The sequence below is a fragment of the Chroicocephalus ridibundus genome, chromosome Z, assembly GCF_963924245.1.
Source record: "Chroicocephalus ridibundus chromosome Z, bChrRid1.1, whole genome shotgun sequence".
Taxonomy (NCBI): Eukaryota; Metazoa; Chordata; class Aves; order Charadriiformes; family Laridae; genus Chroicocephalus; species Chroicocephalus ridibundus.
Window position 1 is genome coordinate 49183003 of NC_086316.1, and position 22912 is coordinate 49205914.

General features: G+C 38.9%; 1 protein-coding gene across 4 annotated transcripts in view; it reads right to left on the reverse strand.

Moving 5' to 3' along the window:
* Positions 1 to 22912, reverse strand: part of FOCAD (focadhesin) — a 119673-nt gene that overhangs the window by 21882 nt on the left and 74879 nt on the right. For all 4 annotated transcript variants that reach the window (XM_063319936.1, XM_063319933.1, XM_063319934.1 and 1 more), the window contains 9 exons: positions 21696 to 21884; positions 21335 to 21456; positions 13662 to 13754; positions 11265 to 11353; positions 9112 to 9153; positions 6452 to 6560; positions 5486 to 5602; positions 3384 to 3622; positions 2194 to 2283 (listed from right to left, as the gene is read on the reverse strand). In XM_063319936.1, coding sequence (XP_063176006.1) covers positions 2194 to 2283; positions 3384 to 3622; positions 5486 to 5602; positions 6452 to 6560; positions 9112 to 9153; positions 11265 to 11353; positions 13662 to 13754; positions 21335 to 21456; positions 21696 to 21884 — 1090 coding nt within the window. The remainder of the gene's footprint in view (positions 1 to 2193; positions 2284 to 3383; positions 3623 to 5485; positions 5603 to 6451; positions 6561 to 9111; positions 9154 to 11264; positions 11354 to 13661; positions 13755 to 21334; positions 21457 to 21695; positions 21885 to 22912) is intronic.

Sequence of the window (22912 nt, forward strand, 5' to 3'; positions counted from 1 at the left end):
CAGCCATGAATGTACACACTTGCTGAACCTATGCCCTATCTAAGTTAGGTTTGGGAGGAAAAAAATGAGCTGTTACAGAGCTTCTGTAATCAATAAGCCTGACAAAATCTAGTAGCATAAAGAACTGTCTAAATCACCTGTCATTCACATTTTCCCTTGATGTATATACTGCAAAGAGATGTATCAGTATATTTTAAAAATACACTTATTTCAGTTTCTCTTTAACATAAAGGCATATTTAAGGTCTACAAACAGACCTCTTGATAATGTCCGAGTGTATTCCATTTAAAATGAGGAGCAACTGCAAAGCTCGTAAGGCTCTGCAACCTATGAAACTCTGTTTCAGTTAAAAACTGAAGAGGTATCATATTAACATGCTTAACTATCTGAAATGTTTCTTGCCCTTTAAAAGATTATGAGTTTCACTTTTGGGTTTTTTTTTTGCTTGTGTGGTTATGACAGATAAAAGAATACTGACTTACAAGCATTATTCTCACAGTGACCTTTTCTGAGAGGAAAGTTTAGAGTATTTTATGCAACATAAGAACTTAAGTTTTTATGCAACATAAGAACATAAGTGGAAGCTAAAGCACCGGATCAGGCAAAGATTCTCACTACTTATTGAAAACAACTGTTTTCCTCATTCCTTTTACTTCCTCCATCCCCCGCCAATTTTAAAAAGAGAATTCTCCTAATTCAATGAAAAAAATGATATATAAAACCAACATTCCTATCAAGGCTGACATAATCAGTGTAGCATAGCTGTGCAAGCTCCAGTTTGCATAGCCCATGGATTGATAAGCCACTTTCTCATCTAGACACTCAAGGTAGAAAAACAAAACAAGACTCAAAAGTTCAGCCAAAACGTCTCTTTCTTGACAACATGCTTGTACAGAATTGTACAGAATCGTAAGTCATTTAGGTTGTAAAAGACCTTTAAGATCACTGACTCCAACCACAAACCTAACACTGCCAAGTCCACCATTAAATCACGTCCCTAAACACCTTATCTACAGGTCTTTTAAATAGCTCCAGGGCTGGCGACTCAAACACTTCCCTGGGCAGCCTGTTCTAATGCTTTGCAACCCTTTTGGTGAAGAAATTTTTTCAAATATCCAATCTAAACCTCCCCTGGCACAACTTGAGGCTGTTTCCTCTTGTCCTACCACTCACCTTGCTACAACCTCCTTTCATGTAGTTGTAGAGAGCAATAAGGTCTCCCCTCACCAGACTAAACCACCCCAGTTCTCTCAGCCGCTCCTCATAAGACTTGTGCTCTAGACACCCTTCTGTGCACACATGCATATACTTTTTTTATATATATATATACATATATATATATTTATGGACACACTCACTTAGAAGAGGTGGTACACAGAGGAATAAACCATCAGGAACATCCTGAAATTCAACAAGCACCAACTCACAGTGCTGCACCTGGCAACAGAGAGGTTGGGACCAGAGAGGCTGGGCATCAGCTCTTGGGGACAGCCCTGGGCGCTGGTCAGACATGCACCCAGACAGTGATGACAGCCAGCAGTGCTCAAGCAGCATGAACAAAAGACAGCCATCAGAGCCAGGGTAAGGATTAATCCTCTACTGTGTGTTCACCAGCACACCTGGAGAACTGCTCTGAATGCAGGAAAGACACCAACAAAACTGGAACAAGTTAATGGGAGGCTAGCGAGGCTGGAGCCTTTGCCCTCAGAGAAGGGCCTGTGGGACCACAGCTGGTTCATCTGTGAGAAGGGATGGCTCTGGGGACACCCAACAGCATCTCTGGCACAAACAGAAAAGGACTGAGGAGATGTAGCTGGGCTGTTGCAGGGTGGGAGGCAGAGAGGCAGCAGGCACAAGCTGAAACATCAGACATTCACATGGAGATAGCAACAGTCCAAAAATGGAGACAGGGCCCAGAGACGTTGGGCTGTCTCCAGTCTTGGGGGTTTCAAACCCTGAGTATAAAGCCTTGGGCAATGTAGTCCAAGTCCATGGCTGGGTCTGTTTTGGGGAGGGATGTGGACCTCCAAAGGTCTTGCCAGCCTGCACGAGTTGGTAATTCTACAGAACACCCAGAACAGGCTGTGTCCTTATCCTATCCTTATACTCTTCTGTGTAGAATTAAGCAATAAAAGCATGAATTAAAAAGGTGGAGCTCAAAACAAGGTACCATCAGTAATGAAAGAAACTCACTTGTACTCCAGACTGGTGTCAAAGCAGCAGTCTTCCAGTGCATCCAGGGACTTCATTAGAACTAAGTTCATGTGTTGACCAGGTACATCACTACAAAACCAAAACAAAACAGAAACGAAGAAAATTACTAACACGGCTATACTCTTTGGATCATATAGGATACTAAACCTCATGCTAAGACTGAATGTGCCACTAAATACAATTCTTTTCTTGCTCTAGCAGGTTCTCATACTAGTCTGTAAGCAATAACTATATGACTGGTCATTTGTGTCAAGTTCATATAAACATAATAAAAACAAATTCAGACCTTAAGTCGCAACCATTATTGCTACAACACTCAGAAAGAAACCCAGCACGCAGGATTTGTAAAACACACCTGACAGTAGGAGGAAGATACCGATACAACATGATCTCAGCTAGACACCAAAGCACAAAGATTACAACAGTGTTTTAACAAAGGCAGGTACGTCAGAAACATTAGCTTCACTCAGCAAATTAACAACTGACAGCCAAATCTGTTTTATATCTGTGCTCGTGCACCAATTAAACATTTATTATGGGTGTATAGGCAGACAGAATCCCTAGAAGTCACGAAGCTGGAGAAGTATAAAGTCAAACCTAGTTTTTACTTTCCTTGGAATCATCGGAAATTTGCAACTGAGGCCACCCCTTCTGTAAAGGAGGCATTTTCTACCCACTTCAGAACATTTCTTTTCTGCCAACATAGCTATAACAGCATGCCTTAAAGACAGCTCATTACACTACTTCTGTTGTAGCTCTAGCCCCATATGTGCAACTCACATGATTTAAGCGGACACTATCCAGTGTCCAGAGCACCACTTCCCATGGAACCGATAAGAACTGTGAATTATTTTACTGTTAAGTCTCATAGGGCAGCTAGTCCCCTTTAAAAGCATGTGTGTGGCTCTTCTAGCTGACTGCTTTGCACATGTACTTTAGGATATTAGGAAAATTAATCATTCACCCTGAAAGAATGGCAAAATATCTGGGATAGCACTGGGGGGGGGCGGTGGTGAAGACTGATAACAAGAGACACCTTTTTAGAAATGTTGCAAAACCTCACATTTGCCTGTGACTTGTAAATACTTTAATTCCTCAGAATTTAAGGCCACACACAGGAAAAAGAAGGAAGTTATTTACACACCTACAATACGTATGGTAATCCTTACCTGACTTTTTCTTCATACAAACGTGAGATAAACATCCCCAAACCAAGGCCCATGTGGATTTGAACAGCTTGAGACTCATCAGCATTTGGTTTCCCAGGTAACCTGTCAGTCAGCATATTCAGGACCTCCTCCACCTTCTCCTTGCATGATACAATGAAAACTGGCACCAGGAGAGACAAAGCAGTGGCCGCACAGGAACGAGCTATAATACTAGCAGTATTTTCACCCGAATAGGATTTCTAGAAAAACATAAAAAATAATTTTTTTTTTCTTTTCCTCTTGGGGGAGGGAAATAAAATTCCCTTCCAGGTAGTAATACTCAGCTCTTTAGGAATTTAAAATAAATACCTACACAGCAAACAGCAGCACAGAGGTATTGCAATTTGGCAACAAAGAATCATGTAAATACGCATAGAATTGTGTATGGTAACTTTTCCATTTGCATTACTTTGTAAGCAGCTTAAAACTAAGGTAATTCAGCATATCATTTCTAAGTGTAAATAAGATTGTTAAGTATGAAACTGTAAGCAAAGGATAATACAGGATGCAACTAGAATTTAATAACTAGTCTGCAAATAAATACATTGGTTTATTTCAGTTTTCACCTTCCTTGTTAAAATATCCAGCAGTGTGATCAGAAGGGCAAACAGAAACCACTAACCATGATGTTAATGTACTTCTGTAAATGTAACACACCAAGAATTCAGTGAGCTGGAAAAAGCAATACATTAGAAGCATCATACCTAGGGTGACCACGTATCATGAGGTCTTGTAAGACAACCAGTAGAGATGCTTTCTAGAAGAAAGATCTCTTACAAAGGTTTTTAATTCCTTTCCATTTTGAAAGGTAAAATCCATACAGCTACCTCTACTTGTAAAGCAACAGACTGATTGTAATACCCTAATGTATATTTATCAACCTCCATGTGCAACTCTGAAAAAGAAAAAAATCCCATCAGGATGCAAGGCACTCTGCAAGACAGTGATTTCTACAGTGTACCGTAGAATTTTACAAGCATAAGATTTTTAATTTTTTTTTTTTTAAATATAGTGGATTTTAGAAATTAAAACACTGTCATACTGTTCCATCTCAAAACCACTTTTTTTTTTTTTTAAAAGCACTATTTTTAAAGCCGTGAGTCAGAATAATTAATTAAGAATTGCTTGTGTCAACCAAGCAGTTGAATCTCCTTATATCTGACCAGTCTAGTGTTTATTTAACACTACATTTGATTTGGTGACCTATGCCCCTATCAGTGATGACAGGGGTCACATGCCAGAGCTGATTCAGGTCCATCAGTAATTTTCAGCTTTTTGATGCTGGCATCTCATCTACTGGACTAAATGTAATTCATGAATGCAGTTAATAAAGTTCTAGTTAGAAAACATAATGATATATTAGCAGACTGGTATTTGGCCTTGTAGGACCCAAGTTCCCTTCTGCATTCATGACACAAAGAATCTCCAACCTGGCCATTTTGACCACAGATAGTCAAGAGTTAGCAATACCTATTCCTTAAGGTCAATACTGAGCTTTCAGTCCATCTCCAGGTCCTACTTAAGAACTGCCTAATACTTACATGGCTTGAGAATTTAAGGCTGGTTATCACACTGCAAACACACATGATACAACTTCTACTGGCCCTCAGAGGTTCAAGAGGTGCTGTAAAACAGTAATCACTGGCTCCGTAAGTACTAGATTTTGAAAAAGTATGCATTTCAGAGCCCTAAAGAACGGCATCAGAATCAATCAAGAGTTTGATAGTGAGGTCTGAGGAGAGTCTGTTCATGTTAGGTTTTGTTTCGTACATACACCAAATATTCTAGATTTTTAAGTTGTTCTTTTTTTTGTTTTTAAAATTTCCTTCAATCATGTATCCTCACATGTGGTTTTTACTATTTTGGTAGTAGAGACAAAAACTCAAGGCAAACCCAAATATAAGCAGAAAGCACAATGAAAGTAAAAGAACAAAAGTAAGAAAAGTTTTGATTCTCCTGTATGACAACTACTACAGGGCAAACAAACCCAGGAAACTCCACACTAGGAATGCCAGGTATGAAACACAGACGTATTCTCTTGCGTTTAACACCACAACACATACCTGGTAGAACCATGGGAAGACTTGACCTTTAGGGTGATAGCGGCTATTCACAATACTAAAGAGGGTCTCTGTGACCATAGAAATCCAGTGTTTTGTGGGAAGAAAATCAGGTTCAGTCTGCAAAAAATCAAACCCAAATATTCATCATAATTTTTTCTTAAATCAGGTCCTACCTGAACAGAAGCTCAGCAGCTGATGTTCCACTTATAATCCATCAGCAATGAGATGATTTTGTCACTCTTATGTACAACAAGTGGCATGATTTACTTGCCAATCCTGACCCTCCAGTCACCACTTTTAATCAGGTACTATTCAGTGAAAGCAAAAATGATAGTTGTTAAGGGAGCCTCACAACCACAGCAGGGGAAAAATAAAAGGGCTCTCTGAGTATTACCTTCCTTTCCTTGCAAGCCTTAGGTACCCTAAGCCTTCTGGATCAATTAGCAAAAATTGTCCATATCAGTGTATGCGTGTAACCTAGCCTACAACGGACACCCATTGATCTGAGCTTTTCTTTGGTTGATCGGCTGGTTTTAAGATCTTTCTTATCCCTGCACATAAAACTTGGACCATCCCAGCTGGTGAAAGATTATGAGATGCTGTGCTGATGCCAAAATAGGAAGTGTGTCAAGTATGCTACTTTACAACACTTTACTGTAACTGATTAAGAGATGAGAAAAGAGGCTGGCTGGGTTTCAGTGTCCACTAGACCTCTATGTAATCTGTCAAAACCAACCCATAAATTTGTTAGCCATCACATTTCTTGTGAGAAGGCGCCTACGCACTCTGACTGCTTTTGGTATAGGTGACACGGCAGCTACCAGATGGCATTCCCTGAGCAGGGTGAAATCTGAACTTCAAACTATGAAGTACTTCGCATCCACTCACCAGCCCCTCAAACACCTGGTCACATTGCTTCATTATATTCCACTAAGGGTAGAGAATGTCTTTGCAAGACTGACTCACCTCAGGCATCCCTTCAGTGTCTGAGGAAAGGCTGCTTTCATATTTGGCTACAGCAACTGCAAGACCAGTTAAGGCAAAAATAGAGTTTCCTTTCACCACTGGACTGTCTCTGGACAGAAAAAGGCAACCAGTTAAGAAACATAATAGAGATGCAGGCAACAAAACATGTATCTCAATGCAAGAAAGTTATGCCACAGGTGGTCCAGGAGGGAAGGCCTTTGCACCTAGCAACTTTATTGGGCTGTCTTCTAGCTCAGCAAAAGTCTATTGCATTTCATCTTCAGGAACTAGAGGAAGAATGGAGGAAAGAAGCATTTCAGTCTTTTTTTCTCTCGTTTGTCTTTTACATAAAGCCTAGCACACATGAAGTTGTATAAAACCAGAAGCCTGCTTCCACTATAATGAGGACTGCCATCCTGCAGAGCGAGCAGCACTCACAGAAATGTACCAGCTGGTCTTCACTAGTATCATCCCTACACAGGACAATACAAAGAGCTCTTCAAACAGAGAATGCTAGACAGGCAGATGCCACTTCACTGCAATGGCATCTATTCAGCAGATTTAGCAGAGCAGCCATCACCGAAATTTCAGCTTTAAAAAAGTTTTGAATTACTCCCCTATGGTACAAAAACATTAACATCATGCAAAATAACAGGTTTCAAAGAGTACTAACTTCTACCACAGTGCAAACCTTTACTTTTAAGGAACTCAAGGCAAAAAAACCCCTGCCACCTAGAAATAAGAGAGAGAACATAACTGTGTTCATGAAAAGATAGATGTCACTATCCCAGTCATTCCCAGAAAAACATATTACAACATAATTCTGCAGGAACTCTCTTAGTTGTTTTACAATAGCAGCTGAACAATACAAATGTACTAGACCATTTACAATCTTACACTACACCAGTACACAGTGTACTACACTTTTTGCATCAGTCTTCCATTTCTAAATCTTCCTCAACTGTTGCTGTAAATATACACCTACACCGCAAATTTAGGCATTTGTTTTGGATCCAAAGATCTCATTTTTCACAATAAAAATATTTTCTGATTTCTGGTTTTCTTTTAAAAATAAGACACACAGGTCTTAGTGGAATGTCATTACCTCTACTGTTTGGAACACTGAAACTACTTCCTTTCAGGTAAGAGATACCTACAACTATCAATTACAACTAGGTGCTTAGTTAAGTTCTTTAAAATCTCCCCCTATCTCTTACCTTAAATAATTTCTTAATCTACATATAGAACCTTTGATATTGTTGATCATCAACTCCTAAAAGATTACATTTCATGGTGTACCTCAAACAGAGAGAAACTTCTAAATCTACACACTCATGAAAGCTGGATGCTTTAAATTTAATGAAGGTGACCATCATCATCCTAACAAGACCCAGGAGGAAAAAAAGAGCAGTGTTACTCTTTGTTGAAAATATGGGGAAAATAACCCAGTATTTTCTTAAATGACAGTCAGTAAATGCAATTAGTTCTAGAGATGTGATCTACACACAAGAAATCCTTCTGCTGTTACCTGAAGAAAATTCACCATGTCCTCCCAAATTAGGAAATGCTTCTACCTCAACTAGTTTCGCTAATGAACTTCTATAACTGAAATCATAACTTTAATTCTGAGATACAGAATATGATACATCTACAGTTTATTATTTATTTTTTCCTTTATTTCTGTTTTTCAATTACCATACCTTAACACAGGTATTTATTAAGTAGCTAAAATATCAAGCAGATCTTCCAATTTCATCCCTCTCTGACTCCTTCAAAATGGACTGACATGCAAGGAAATGGAACAGCTGGGAGTATTTTAAAATATCTGCACAACTATAAGTTAAAAAATGAAGAAGTTTAAACCTATATGGAAAGTCTTCAATTAAAATCTCCAGAACTCTCAACTTGCAAAAATATTTCAAACTCATTTTTTATACATTTATAAGAATAACAATGTTGAAGCACTTTGTGAGATTTCACTGTAACTCTTTCAATTATGACATCTTTATCATTTAAGATTGTCTAAGTATTTGTTCTTATGAGGATTCACTATTTCTGATGCTTTTGCTTAAGCTTGTGCAAATGGCCAATTTCAGGTTAACCAAGGGCAAAGCATAACAGGAAGCTAGCTGCCAGTGGAGAGCAAAAGGAAAAAGTCAAACCACTTTAACAGCCTATGAAGGAAGGTTAGATAATTATTGCTGCCTGAAAGCCATGTGCTAATTCTAATAGGAAATCAACAAGCTTGTCATAATCTGAAAACATGTAACTTCCTGTCTTTGGGGGCATCTGGGTACAAGAAAGAGACCTCAACAGAAAGTGGGACAGTTTTGAAGAGCCCATTACTAAAGACCAGCTAACTTCTAGACAGATGAAGCTACATGAGGCAAACAGACAAAAAAAAAAAACAAAACCAAAACGAACAGACTTATAGTGCATATAGCACTGCCCAGGCTTTAACCAAAAGAGTAGGCATCAGCCTTTCTAATAGACACAATCAGTGGTAAAAATCTCAAAGCACAAGGTGGGGGAAGAGCTCCTTTCCTGAAGTCATGTGAAATCATAATATTGGGAGATAACCAATTGCAGAAAACATTATCTTACATCTTCTGCCACAATAAAGAATTCATTCTCATCTGTAATAAAAGAGCAGTTCTTACTTGGAAGCACCTTTGATGACATCGGTCAACATATCTCTGACCCTGCAACAGAAACAGAAAGAATTTACAGCACATTCTTTGTGCTACAGCACAAACTCAGCTGATTTCCCCTTATACCTTACACGTGTCCATTCTAGTTTAAGAATTATCTCATCTATCAGAAGACTTAGCACAAATTAATCACAGGCATTAAAACCGCAGAAGTGCTTATGTACCACCCAACATTTCTTCATGCTCACGTGCACTACCGGTGTTTCGTAAAAGGCTCTTATTTGACTTCATACCACTTTTTGTAAAACACAGGTTCATGCAATAGCCATAAATTTGTTCTTTGAGCTGTTACACGTAAGTTTCCAGACCACTGTGCTATGTCTTAGTATACTAAAATGAAAATGTTTTACAATGGACAACCATAACAATTTATCCAACACCTACTATACTCATGGAAACCATTTTGGGCAGTTATGCTGTTAGGAATTATAGTAACCTGAAACCATTTAAATGAAAGCCATAGGACTAGCTGCAATTTCTTACACATTACTGTAGCTGATTTATAATAGTCTGCGTTTGTTTAGTTTTGTATTCGTATCAAGACATAAGCAAAGATGCAGTGAATCTTCTATATTGCCAGGTTTTGTTGAAGAAAGAGATCCTCTGCACTACGACGCACAATACCATCCTGGCCATGGCTGTCATCCTACAGAAAAAGATACACTCCAAACACAGTTCCACAACACTTGATTAGAAGACTAAAAATGCATGCCTTGTAAAACAGGGCCATATGTTACAGGACTGAGTTACACTCAGGCTTTAAGAGAAACCTACTCAGCATTTCCTTCACAACCACACTGTTTTTGCACACAGTTTCAAACACACCTACACTAGAAACACTTACATCAACTTGGCAAATACCACTGCAAAACTGCACAGTATTTACACAAAAAAGCATTATCACTAAAGTTTGTATCAAGCTGTCCACAATCAGGTTAAACCCAGTGCGCAACACAAATGCTTAACGGGTGCCAAATTTAGAGCCCTGAAGCATTAAGCAATTAAGGGGGAACAGGAAGAGACATGAAGGCTAATGCTGGGCTCTCAGTTCACTTACTGCTCTGATTTCTCTACTGCTAAAGGGAAATATGTTAATTTTTGACACAGCTTACATTAACACTATTTAGGAAATACTGAGCAGAAATTGGTTCAGGGGAAACCTACAAAAGCAGCATTGCTATAGGCATTCTTCTCACCTGGAAAATGTTTTCTCTTTATACCCTATCAAAAAAGGGATCGGGCAGAACAACAACAGAAAATTGTGCCACTGATACATAAAGAATCTCTTCTACAATACCTTATAATTCTGGATCTTACTATGAAACCCTCTAATCTAGACTTAGCCGGAATAAAACAACAGACAAACTTTGTATTCTTGTTGAGTGGGACTTCGTAACACCTTTTTGACTGAAATGGGCAAGGGGCATTTTGGTTTTGTTTGTACATACTTTGTTCCCAATGCACTTATGAACAAGTACTGAAACAAATATTTATACTGTCCATGGATACTTCGTTCTTTCTCTCTGTGAAGCCTCTCACCTCCCACCTCATCCCCCTGGCCATGCACGTACATGGCTAAATCCTGACAGACTGAGAGACACTCCTCAGCTGACTGAAACAGCTGTGGAGAACATGGGTCAGGGCGTGCATCATATGCTTGGTTTTAAACAACTCAGTTCACTATGACATACATCATACCATGGCTTACATTTGTTTTATTAAGCCATTTTCAGTGAGACAGTTCACTTAGTCTCCATAAATAAGTTTTGCTCTTTGCATAACCCTTCTGCTTTAACATGACACAACCCAAATATAGTTTTTCATTCCTTTCAGTTGCTTACCCTACAAAGTTTCAGGCACTGTAGAGGGGAAGGTACCTGAGAATGCGTACATATGGGAATCCTCACAGACAGTTACCTGGTAGTCTCTTTCTTCCCACCTGCCCCCAGCCTTGGTCATTGTATCTGGTGGTTTGTTGGTTTTTTTTCATTAGTTCTCATACAGTCTTCAAACTCGCAGAACTAAAGGCTTTGAAGTCTTACCCTCCTCTGCCCCCTTACTTGCCATTAGAAGTGATCAGGAGTAGACAGGGACTTCCTTACCAGAGCCAGGCTGTAAATTGTTTGTACTGCACCTCTTCAGGATTCTCCTTTCCATGTTTTAACTGCATCTCCAGCTCTGCCTGCCTCCCCTGCAGAATTACAGAATAAGTCAGAAGTGGATCTTACATGGCCCGTCATCATAAGATTTCTTCAGAGAACATTTAGGTGGCAGATGCAGCCTTCCAGCCTTGAGGGTTACTTCATAAGTGAACTTAACTGCTTTTGATAGGGGATCCCATTGTAATACACAATATATTAAGTAAAAGAATTCATAATTTTTTTTATTCTGAGTGAGGAAAACAAGATGCAGATAGGAAAGGAATCGGCCACAGATGCTGAGACTTCTCCTTGAGTCCATGCAAAGAGAGAGGTTCCCTTGGGAAGAGGTACAACAAGGAAGGAATGAGATTCAGAAGCATACTAGCTAAAATGGATTCTAACCACAAAACTTCCCTTTCTTGATTCATTACTTAAAGCAGAATTCCTCATTCTTTTCCTTTCTATGACCCCAATCTCTGTGTGACCTCCTACAACAGTTCTTTCTGTACCTTAAAGGAGATGATACAGATTCTGGCCTCTAACAATTGTTATCTAAACATATTAAGCAGCTTTGTTTTATGTTCAGTCTCCAACCAGGAGACAACTACAACTCAACTTATTTACATTGTCAGTTACTGCTCCTCAGTAGGTTATTAAGGCTTAAGTGAAAAATACAGGCACATAAGATTTTTTTTTCAGGTATTGAATGCTTTCAGTTTGGGTGTGCATAAAAGCCTGAGAATATAAGAGAGTCAATCCTGTAAATCCAGATATCGCTCAAAGGGTGACTCTCCACAGAGATTAAAGGAGCAGACACAACACACTAGGAGAAGGCTGCATAAAAACTATGCAAAAACCCATTGCAATTTTCCCAAACACAAAAACATTGGCTTAAGTTCTGTACTAAATCAAGACCCGTAGGATCATCGTGATGAAGCTTACTTCAGTCTCAAAAACATGCTGAATGCAAAAATTGGCAGACGTGCTTAACCATGTGAGCAGACGTAATAAAAGACAAGGGGACTTTCAGGTGTCCAAAGGGAAAAAAATCCTCACATAAGTGTTTTGTCAAACTGGATTCTATGAACATCTGCCTCCAAACTGTAGAAACGCTTACTATACTAGCTGTTCAGACATACTGAATTGTGTACTATCTAGACTACTCATCTTATACTGTAGTCTCTTTTGGCCGTCTCAGATGAAATACAGTATAGAAGCATAAGGAGTAAGTAAAGATACTAGATCTCAGTTTAAAAAAAAAAAAAAGAAGTCTCCAATGAGGGACTCCATAAGCAACAAAAATAGGCTCCACTGCCCTGTAAAATGGCATGAAATCCTACAGAGGCTTTTAGAAACAAGTCTGGTAAATGCCAAGTTTCTCATGAAATCTGGCCTCAGAGGGGAAGCAGAATAGGAAAGTAATTAAATGCAAGCAACAATGTCCCCCTCTGTAGTTAAGACCTAAAATTACAATTTGAATAACAGCTGCCTGCTTTGTAATGGTGTTGGGTCTGCTTAGAATCTGATATTTTGCTGATGGCCAAGATAAAATTTGTTTTGAAAATGTCAGAGGAGCATATGTTTTGCTGCATAGCAAAACGAGGAACAGTCAAAGCTTCTAGAATTCTCTCAGCAACCTGAGCTGCGCACACTGAAAGCAGCTGATATGGCCTGGAAATACAAACAAATAGCCCTTCTAGTGGCACAAACAGAGCCTTCTAGAAGGCAGCTCTTTGTTAAAAGTTTTTTAGATCAGTTCTCTGTTGAAAAAACAAATGACACTACATTGCTCTAGATAACAGGTCAGACAATCTAATGAAAGAGAGGTTTTAAGATATAGCCTAAGACTAGATGATGTCTGAAGGTCCCTTCCAACAACCCACATGATTCTGTGATTGGGAAGGGTGGAAAAATAAATCAAAGGACAAGTCCCTCAGTGTGACAGCATTACACGCTGGTTAAAAGAAACTCTATTTAATTAATTATTCCTCGATAGCTTCTGTCTCCTTTGTGATACTATTATTACAAAATTCCTACCCAGAAGAATATGTTAGAGCTCGAGCTAACATTTCACATTCTAAAAATGCTAACAATTGGCAAATTCTGCAACTTGACACAGGAACAAGACTGCAAGAACCTGAACCGTAAGCAGAAGTTAAAGTACTACAAAGTATCCCAGACTGTGCTGCCATTAAATGAAGACTCAATTTTATTTTCTTTTAATAAATTTTGTTATTAAACACCTCAAGCTTCATTTTTAAATTATTGTAACTTGCATGGAGCTCTTGCTGGTAGATATAAAACTCATACCACTTGAATGGGCATTCACGTGCACAATACTATGTACCTCAGAATTACCTGCAGGACTGCACTGTACGTTCGACTCATAAATCCTAACCAGGACTGTGGCAGCAGTATGGAGCGGTGCCATTCAGAAGGCTGAATGTTAACCTGTGCAACACACCAAAAAAGGGTAGAAGCAGTTACATTAAGTCTAACATATGCAGAATGTATGTTCTCCAACCTGGGATTTACAGGCAATCATTTGCTCACATCCACAGGACACTACACATGGCTGTAGGAAACTAAAAAGATAATTTACTTTGTTATCCTTTGTGTTTTTACCCACACCAAGTTACATTCAGCTTCTGTACCCAGGCCAAACAAAACACGTTGCTTCAGGTAGTTCAACGGATAATTGATCCCAGAAAAAGCAGAGGAATTCTATGTGGTAACAAGCACAACGCTTAGTAGCACTGGTAGACAAAAATACATACATAACAAAGATGTTACTGCAGTTTGTGTTTGTCATAGTTTTTGTACATCTCAGGTGTTTCTAAAAGCTTTAAACAGACAAACAAATACAAGGAGATGACTACGTAGGTACAGGGGAGCTTATTCGAAAGGAATTAGTATCCATGACTGGGGTATATACACCTATGTTCAAGTACATAGTTCAAACTTCCTTTAATGAAAGGAAGGAATTACAAAGAGTCTTTCTACGAAGCACCAGTATAGAACTAACAGGAAGAAAACAACACTGCCTCAAAGATAGCTTAAAGAAACATGGAACAGCTCTCCCTGCTTGCCTCCAAATCTCACACAGGTATGACAGCCTCAGCTTCTCAACAGAATAACGCAGTCCATTACACAACCTGATGCATGTGCGCAGGCCTTCCTCAGGCACCCAAGGATACTTCAGCAAGTACCATAGCAAACTGACTCAAAGACTTCTTCAGAGCATGTTGAAAGACAAAAATTAAGCCAGACGATCTCAGTAACAAGCCATTTTCTAGCCCTTGGTAGCTTAACAAAGCAATTATAGGAGTAGGTTAAACAGAATGGATCACATATTCAGCACCACCAAAAATGTTTTTTCCGGACATCAGTCCTGCATGATATATGTACCTCTCCCCCCACAATTCGCATGTTACACAATTTATATAAAAAATTAATATATTAATTCACAAAAAATGCATATCACAACTAATAAGAAGAGTCTCTATTTCCCTCTCTCCAGGACTGTCTTAATTGCAGCAACATTTTATTAAAGTAAAATAGGAGTTCAGGTGTCCTCTCCTTTAAAACTGAGGTGTTTTCACGACCCACAAACAACATAAGCTCCGTAATTAAAATGGTGGGTGTGCATTGTAATATCTCATCATATTCCATGGTGGACATACAGAATGGATTTTTCTTGCTACCATCCATTTATTTCTGCTGTCTGACTCCACCAAAATGATGAAAAAATGTCATTACAGACATTTGGACTCCGTTGGAAGTAAGTTATTTAATCTCAGCAGTTTCCAGGGTAATCAGTTTTTAATAAAGGAAAGGCAAACATGTCAGGTTGAGGTGAGATGGCCAACACTTTCTGTTTCTAAATTAAAAGAATATGTCAGACTCCCTGAGTTATGGAAGAACGCTGTGAGCTGCGATCAAAAATTGCGCAAAGCCCACCTAGAGTAACTAATCTTGCCAGGCTTAATCCCAGAAGGTTATTATTCTTCCTTTTTATTCCTCCTGTTTTATTTTGAGACTTGTCACTGTTAACATGTAAAACACTCCGTGCCTGTTATGCAAAACCCTCCTTTCTCCATTACGTGCTCCACTGGCTTCCTCTGTACAAGATGGTTAAACAAGACAAGCAACTGAACTCCCCTTGTCTGTTAACAATCTTCCTAAGTCTTCCTCCTTCATCTTCTTTCTTTTATGTCCCATATGATCTACATAAAGCCGTCGATATTTTTTCTTTACATGGATCTTATACAAAAACCAAAGGACTATGCTAAAGCTTCATGCCCACTGTCAGTGACAAACTTAAAACACTTTTCAGTAAGTACTAGTACATCTATACAAATAAACACAATCTAAAAGACATTACTTACTCCACCCCACAGCCAATACAAATACATCCTGCAGAAAAAAGTAATCTCATCTTTAAATGATTCAACTATGCTAGTCCTTCCTTTTTAGCCAAAATTTTATTCACACACCATCTCATTTCTGCTCATCAATTCCTCCAACAAGCTGATGAGCAGTCAAGGCTCCAGTCAGAATTGTTTGCCTTAGGTTCCTGAGGCACCTGCAGCAACTCCAGTCTTCCTCTTTGCCTCTACTCCGAAACTGTTTTAGACTTGTGCATTTACATCTGTCTGGTCTCATGGCAATCTATGAAGTTCACCATGTAATCCACACTTGTGCACCAGAGCAAAAGCAGGCCTTCAAAACACTTCAGGTGCTCGTGCATGAAATACAAAGCTTTCAGTGTATTGTTGCATTTAAAGCAACTAGACAACATGGTCTAATCAGGACCCTATTATTAGCACCTTGCACATCTTATCTAAAATTTGCAGATGTGCTTGATGAGCAACTTTTGATTAACTTCCTTCACGGCTGTAAACATTTTGCAGAAATGTGGAATGAGAGTAAGACAAGAGGAAATAGAACATCTTCACATAACACTCGAGTAAAAATTCATCTACGAATGAAAATTACTAGGAGCTAGTAATATAAGCCTGTTGATCAATACTTAAGTAGGACATGTCTCCTTGAAAATACACACAAGCAGAGACTGTGTTGGCCAAAACCAAAGACAGGGAATGCTGTCAAACTGAAGAAGATACTACTTACTCCTGTACTTCAACACTTCTGAATACACATGGCACGAGTTTTGCACATTTCTGCAAGACTGGAAAGTAATTTCAAATGAAATCAGAAACCCATTTCCCCTCTCCAGTGGGGTCCCAGTAAAAATCAAGCACTATGGCAAGGTCTGGATGAGTCTTCTTTCAGCGCTGGTGCCTCCGTGCTGCAACAGATCTTTGTATATCGCTCACCTGTTTTGCACTGATACATAGCCAGCAGAGGGCACACAAAACAAATTTAGGGAACAGTGAAATTAAGCATGTTTCTATCACTTCCCTGGGTGTCTAATTGAGATAATACTGTTCAAAGAACCTAGAGGCTGCAATATCATTAACATTTATGGCCCATCTTAAAATCTGCTGTAGAGCAGGGAGATAACAGGTTTCCACCTCGATAGCCCTGCCAACTCACATGGCCCCTAAATTCATCTCACCTCTAACAAATATGTGGCTCTGAAAATGTGTTTTAGACAATATCTCTAAGTCAGTGAAATCTTTAGGCATGTATTTAAATGCCCTTCTCACATATGAGACATATAAACTGCAGTCTCAGTGATTTTATAGATAAGGCTAGCATTACATATCCTTATCAATGAAATAGTGAAGTAGCATCTCTTCATCTCAAATTTTGCTTAGAGGCTCTTTTTAATAAACTTGCATGCATACACTTCTACATACACCCCTACGCATTCCTTTGTGAGAAAGTTTTTTTCTGTCTTTCTCCAAGGTATATTAGACTGAGAAGGAGAAAAACAAAAAATCTGTCAACAAACTTACTTCTTGAATACGTTTCATCACTGGAGGAGAGACATTCACTAAATTCAGTAGTGGAAACCAGCACAAAGTAGTTAATAATCTGAACTACCTCCATTAAAATACCTGGGCACAGAATAATACACTACAGTGAGTTCTGTTCCAGAAAATCCAATCATCATCTCAAGGTGCTTCAGGTACAAGGTTTGAATAAGCCCTTGAATCTCTTGATTACATCAAAGTCAAACCAGGAAAGAAGTGTACAGAAGGAGCTTTCCATTTTACTGCTCAAAGATGCATGCCATCACAGCACGTTTAATGAACACGCTTAAAATAGAAGCGGAGAGTGCTTCTCCCGTGAGCATACAGGGTGCCTAACATGACTGTTATTTGTACAGCAGTATTTAATACTGTACAACTCACCACTGGCACCCAACTTTGCAATTTTGCCTGTAAATATTACTAATTATTAAGGTAAAATAACAGTGCTATTTCCAACATAAAGAAAGCACTTGAATATTGAGAAATGTGCAAAGATCATGCTCCTTTATTTTAAAAACACTGCATCGGTTCAGACTGTCAACGGCACCATTTACCACATCTCTGTGCCAAAAGCAGGCTGCCTCTGTGCTTTTTGCATGTACCATGAACTGTCCCCTTCACGTCCACTAAAGAGAGTGGGTAACTAGCTGAGAGCCTAATAACTGTAGCCCAAAACATACATTTACAGACCATCAAAGCATGTGGCACACGATGTGAACGTATTGGACTATTCATCCTCATTTATTTTCACAACAAAGATAAGTGAAGCTGGTCAGAGATTATTCCCATAAACCCCTAGGAAGAATTACTCCAAAAACCTGAAACAGTCATGGGTAATTATTAGCTAATCTAGCCCAGGTGACTGTGACAAACATCACAGACTTCTTGTACAGTATGATCCAGGCAGCTGTAGAGAAAACAAAAAAACTGCCATGGTCTATGCGACTTCTAACGACTGTGACTACAGTAACTTACATGTCCTCTCAAGCAAAGGTTAACAAGCTCTGTTTAATAATTAATTGAACAGCACATCCCCATTGCTGGGGGAAAGATAATCTTCCTATTTCAAGTCACCAGTGACCAGTAAAGAGCAATACAGCAGTTCAAATGCATGACTGTTTATTGAACGTATGTTCTGTCTCCCATGAGATACCAGTTCAAATAACATCAAAAAACCCTTCTGCATCTTAATCTGGTCCTGCTGATAGGTATTGCAGCTGCATCTAATCCCTCAACTAGAATAGCACCTAGGAGATAGAATAAGTCCGGGCCATTAAGGTTTAACAGTAAATTACCTTTTAACTGTTGTTACTGTAAACCCAGGTATTTGTTATTTGTATCCTTCATAGACTTTTAAACATACAAGAAGAAATTATTTCTTCTCTATACAAACCTCATGTAACTCATTTATTTGGTAGCAGGATATGAGGCATCACACTTTTACAAGAATAAAGAATCTCACAAAAATGAAACTGGTTGCCTCAAGCCACTTCTCATGCCCCAGTATTCAAAAAAACTAAGGGTAACATGGCAACTAAGCACACACATACCCAGATATGCAACCTGTAATTTCATATTCTACAGATGTGAGCAAAGATAAAATCACTGAAGAGATACAAATGGTATTATCCCAGTATGGCAATTATATTGATGACTGCTAATCCCTAAGGAAATGCTGGGGAATTTTAGAGGTAAAGTAAATGGATGCTTGCTGTCTCCTAATTACTTGTAATCCCTTAGTGTTTACATACACCTCACAGTTTTCTTGGAGCTTTATGCTGATTGTGATGCTTCAAAGGCAACTTTAAGTCTTCTTTTTAACAAAATGCTTCTGACTTTACTTAAAAAAGTCACTATAAGAGTTCAACACCCTCCCCCACCCCCCATAAAAAAAAAAAAAAAAAAAGGAGTTAAAGCAGTAGCGAAGAAGCATCATTCTGGTAATTTAAAACCCCTAAAATAACCTGCTTAATGTGCTGTGTTGAACTCTGAAGAAATGACTTTGTAAAAACATGTTAATTGCTATAGCCACTGCAGGCAAAAGATGAGCCTAGGTCATGATGTACTTTAAAAAGGTAGAATGTACTTCTCAAAGGTAGAATGTATTTTAGAAGATAGAATCTCTCACTAAGCAAGAGCAAAGAGCTGTAAAAAGGTTACAGGGCCTTGTGAAACTGGACACTTCGTATAAACAATAAATGCCTTCCTAATGAACATACCCTTGAAGAAGAACAGAAGGCCGATAACAAGGGAACGTCCCTCCGCAGAAGGCACCGAAGCCAGCTGAAAACCAGACAGCTGCTGGATGAAGCATAAACTCAACAAAGATTTGCAGTAACCGAGGGGAAGGTAAAGGTGGTAGTGGCAGATCACGACCACCCACTCCATTAGAGACTGAACAGAACTAATCTCCCCTCCCCGTCCTAAGGCATGCCCACACCAATTAATGGACATGGTAGCTTTAAATGAAAGCAAGAGACTGTACTAACCAATAGAAATTGTTAAGATAAGGTACTAACCAATAATTATAATTAAAAGTCCGTATGTCTGTGTTTTGAACAGTATAAACATTCCAAGGAGTTTGTAGCCTGGTGTGCTGGCTTTGTGGATTACTACCTATTGCCCACCTCTGCAGAAATGATTTAAATACATACCTTTGCTCTGTGCATATATTGGCGTCTTGCACACCAGGTAAATGACCCCACTTTGGGACACCAGCCCTACTAACTCAACTTTCTTAGACCAACATTGCAATTTGATAGCTTTATACCTTAAGCTCCCTGTTTTTACTGTGAAACTCTGCTCCTCAGAAGAACACTGAGGACTAAACAAACACTAACGCATGAAATTCAGTCAGATGAGCCCAGGGACTCACTTTTCTACCCAGAGACCCAAATACCTTTTTTCCTGACAACCCTAACTCCCAACTGTCTCTATATACAAGGGGAAAAATGCAAGAACGTACTTTTTTGTCTTTTAAAGCAATAGAAGCTGAGAACAGAAATACTGATATATTCTTATCAAAATGTTAGAGTTATTGTGAATTTACACTGAAAGTGTGCAGTTGGGATTACCTGAAGATGTTTTCTGGGTTTATATTTCAAACATACTTGGATTTCTTTTTAGTTTTACTACACCTTGAACCAATTGACTTTGTAAAATACTGAGATACTTAGTGTGATACTTCTGTCTCTGGTCATTGGTATGTATTCACTAATTCCATCCAGTTCACCACATTCAACAAAAAAAACCCCACGATTTGTCAAGCAAGCCATTTTAAAATTGTCTTTATGATTTTTTTGATGTGTTGCTAGATGTTATAATCACTGCTAGTACACACAAAAATTTTTTTATTTTTTTATTTTTATTTTTTTTTTTACGAGAGATCCTATTTGGTACTTTAATAGGGCAACAGGTGAGCGTTTACAACACAGTAGTTTAAAACTGATCTTCATACCACTATAATGCAGCTTCTATAACACTTCAATACGTGCCTTTTATTATAATATAACTAAATATGTTTTTTCTGCAGAACCTCTGGCACTGAACTCCGGCCCCACTGAATGAAGCAACTGCACAGAAGGCAGAGCATTTCCTTCTGGATGCTATGCAAGCCCATGCTTCATTTCTAACTCGTTACTCTAAATCTGCTCCTCTGACATATTTTGCAATATCCTTATGGACTTCCCCTGGTGCTCTCCACTGGAGCATCCAAGCAGTTAGAAAATGTTCATTAATTTACTTGCACACTCCTGTGATGATGAAGGGCATTATCTCCAGCTTCTGCTTTCATTCTTTAGTAGTAATGAGATCAGGATGGAAAATATCTATCAAATTTACATACATGACTAAATACCTTGAGATCTGTGTTTAAGGGTGGGTGGTTTTTGTTTGTTTTTTTTTTTGGTGTGGGATTTTTTTTTTTTTTTTTTTACTATTTTGAAAGAACTTGCCATATGGAGTACTTCACAACCCTGTTGACATTGCCTTTGTAACACTGCACCAAGGAGGGATTTCTACACCCCAGAGGTAGTAAGCCAGGGAAGGAAGCATAATGCTTCTGAAAAGGAAGAAAAACCAGCAACCTACCTCATGAATGAGGGCTACCAACGTTTGCTGGAAATTGCGTCCCCTGCTGGCCAGAAATCGATTAATAGGCTTGCCATCTTTGCCCATATGAACTGGAAGGTCGTAACACAACAACATGCCAGCTTAAAGAGGGAGGGAAGGGGAAAAGAAAAGTCAATACGAATACTCATGCTAATAGTTCCTAAGTCTTGCATAAGTCAGTGGAGAACCCAAAGTAAAGTAAAGCTAACTTAATAAAGCCAACAAGTTAAAAGCATACACAAGCAGCATAAGACATTGTTTCTGAAACTGATTCAGATTCATAGAAATCTTTGGGTCAAAGTGCATATACTTGTTTAACTTCAAGAAAGTCACAGTGTACCTGCAAGGCCTGGTGTCATGCCTGGTTGTTTGTTCCTCTCATACATTTTCAGCAAGAAGTTTGGAACACCTGCCACAGTCTTGCCCTGGTCTGAGTGTGTGGTCCCTCCTCTCAAGGCAGAATGATAGACACCACGGGGCATGTTGGTCATCTCCTGTTTCACAAGTGATGCTGCAAACTCTTCAAATGCTGGATGAAGTGCAAGAAAATGAGGAGACAGGAAACAGAACATCAGAGCTTGATGACTGAGAGACCAAACAAACCCTGGAAAACCCAAAATGATGCCTGGACTTCAGGGGAGATGGGCTTAGATTAACTAGTAATGACACATTCAGATAAAACCTCAAGGTCAAAGAATTGGGAACTCTTAGCAAGTCTCTCTGACACCATACCTGCTGCCACTGCAACGCCAAGAGGCTCAGAGTATGTCACGTCAGGTACTTGGGAAGAAAACCAGCCTTAACTACTCCCTGAGCTGTCGGGTTGCATTTTTTGACTGCTACATCTATAACACTGGCCCATGCTGACAGGGGAAGGAGAAATAAAACTGATGTTTACCAACCTAGTGAAAAATATTGCCTCCAAAACCAGATTGTTCTTACAGAGATTTAAGAGAAGTACGATGCAAAGAGGCTAGAGGGAGAAAGAACGTGCCTATGCAAACAGGGGATACAGAGAGAGAAGTATTATGTCGATTCCTGTTACCATAGCAGTACAAATTGTTTACTAAGTTCTGTGCTTTCAAGGTATGCGTTGTATAGTCTAACTTGTTTAAAATTATATAGAATTAATATAAAGTTATTGTTCACTTGTGAAGTCAATCTGAAAAAGCCTTTACAGGCACACGTTAGAGAAAAGGGTTGTGTTTCTGTATGTACCATGTATATACATATATATGGCTGCATGCTGTTTGTGACCATATCCCATTTGAGAGCTAACATTTTACCAGCACCCTGCAAACTGGTATGTTTAAAAGTCTGTTAGTGCTTTCTATAATTGAGTTTTAAGAGGATTTATAACAACTGTTTTGCACTAGGCTTGAAACTGGCATTTAAGTTCCCAAATCACAAGCAGTCCTGCTTTGACTAGAAACTAGAGGACAATGCAGACAAAAGGTCACTCATTTGTCCTTTTTATGTCCAAGAAATACCTATGTCAGCATGGAATGAAATAGTTTTACCCTGGAATTTCTTCAAATTTTCTATTTTTAGCAAATT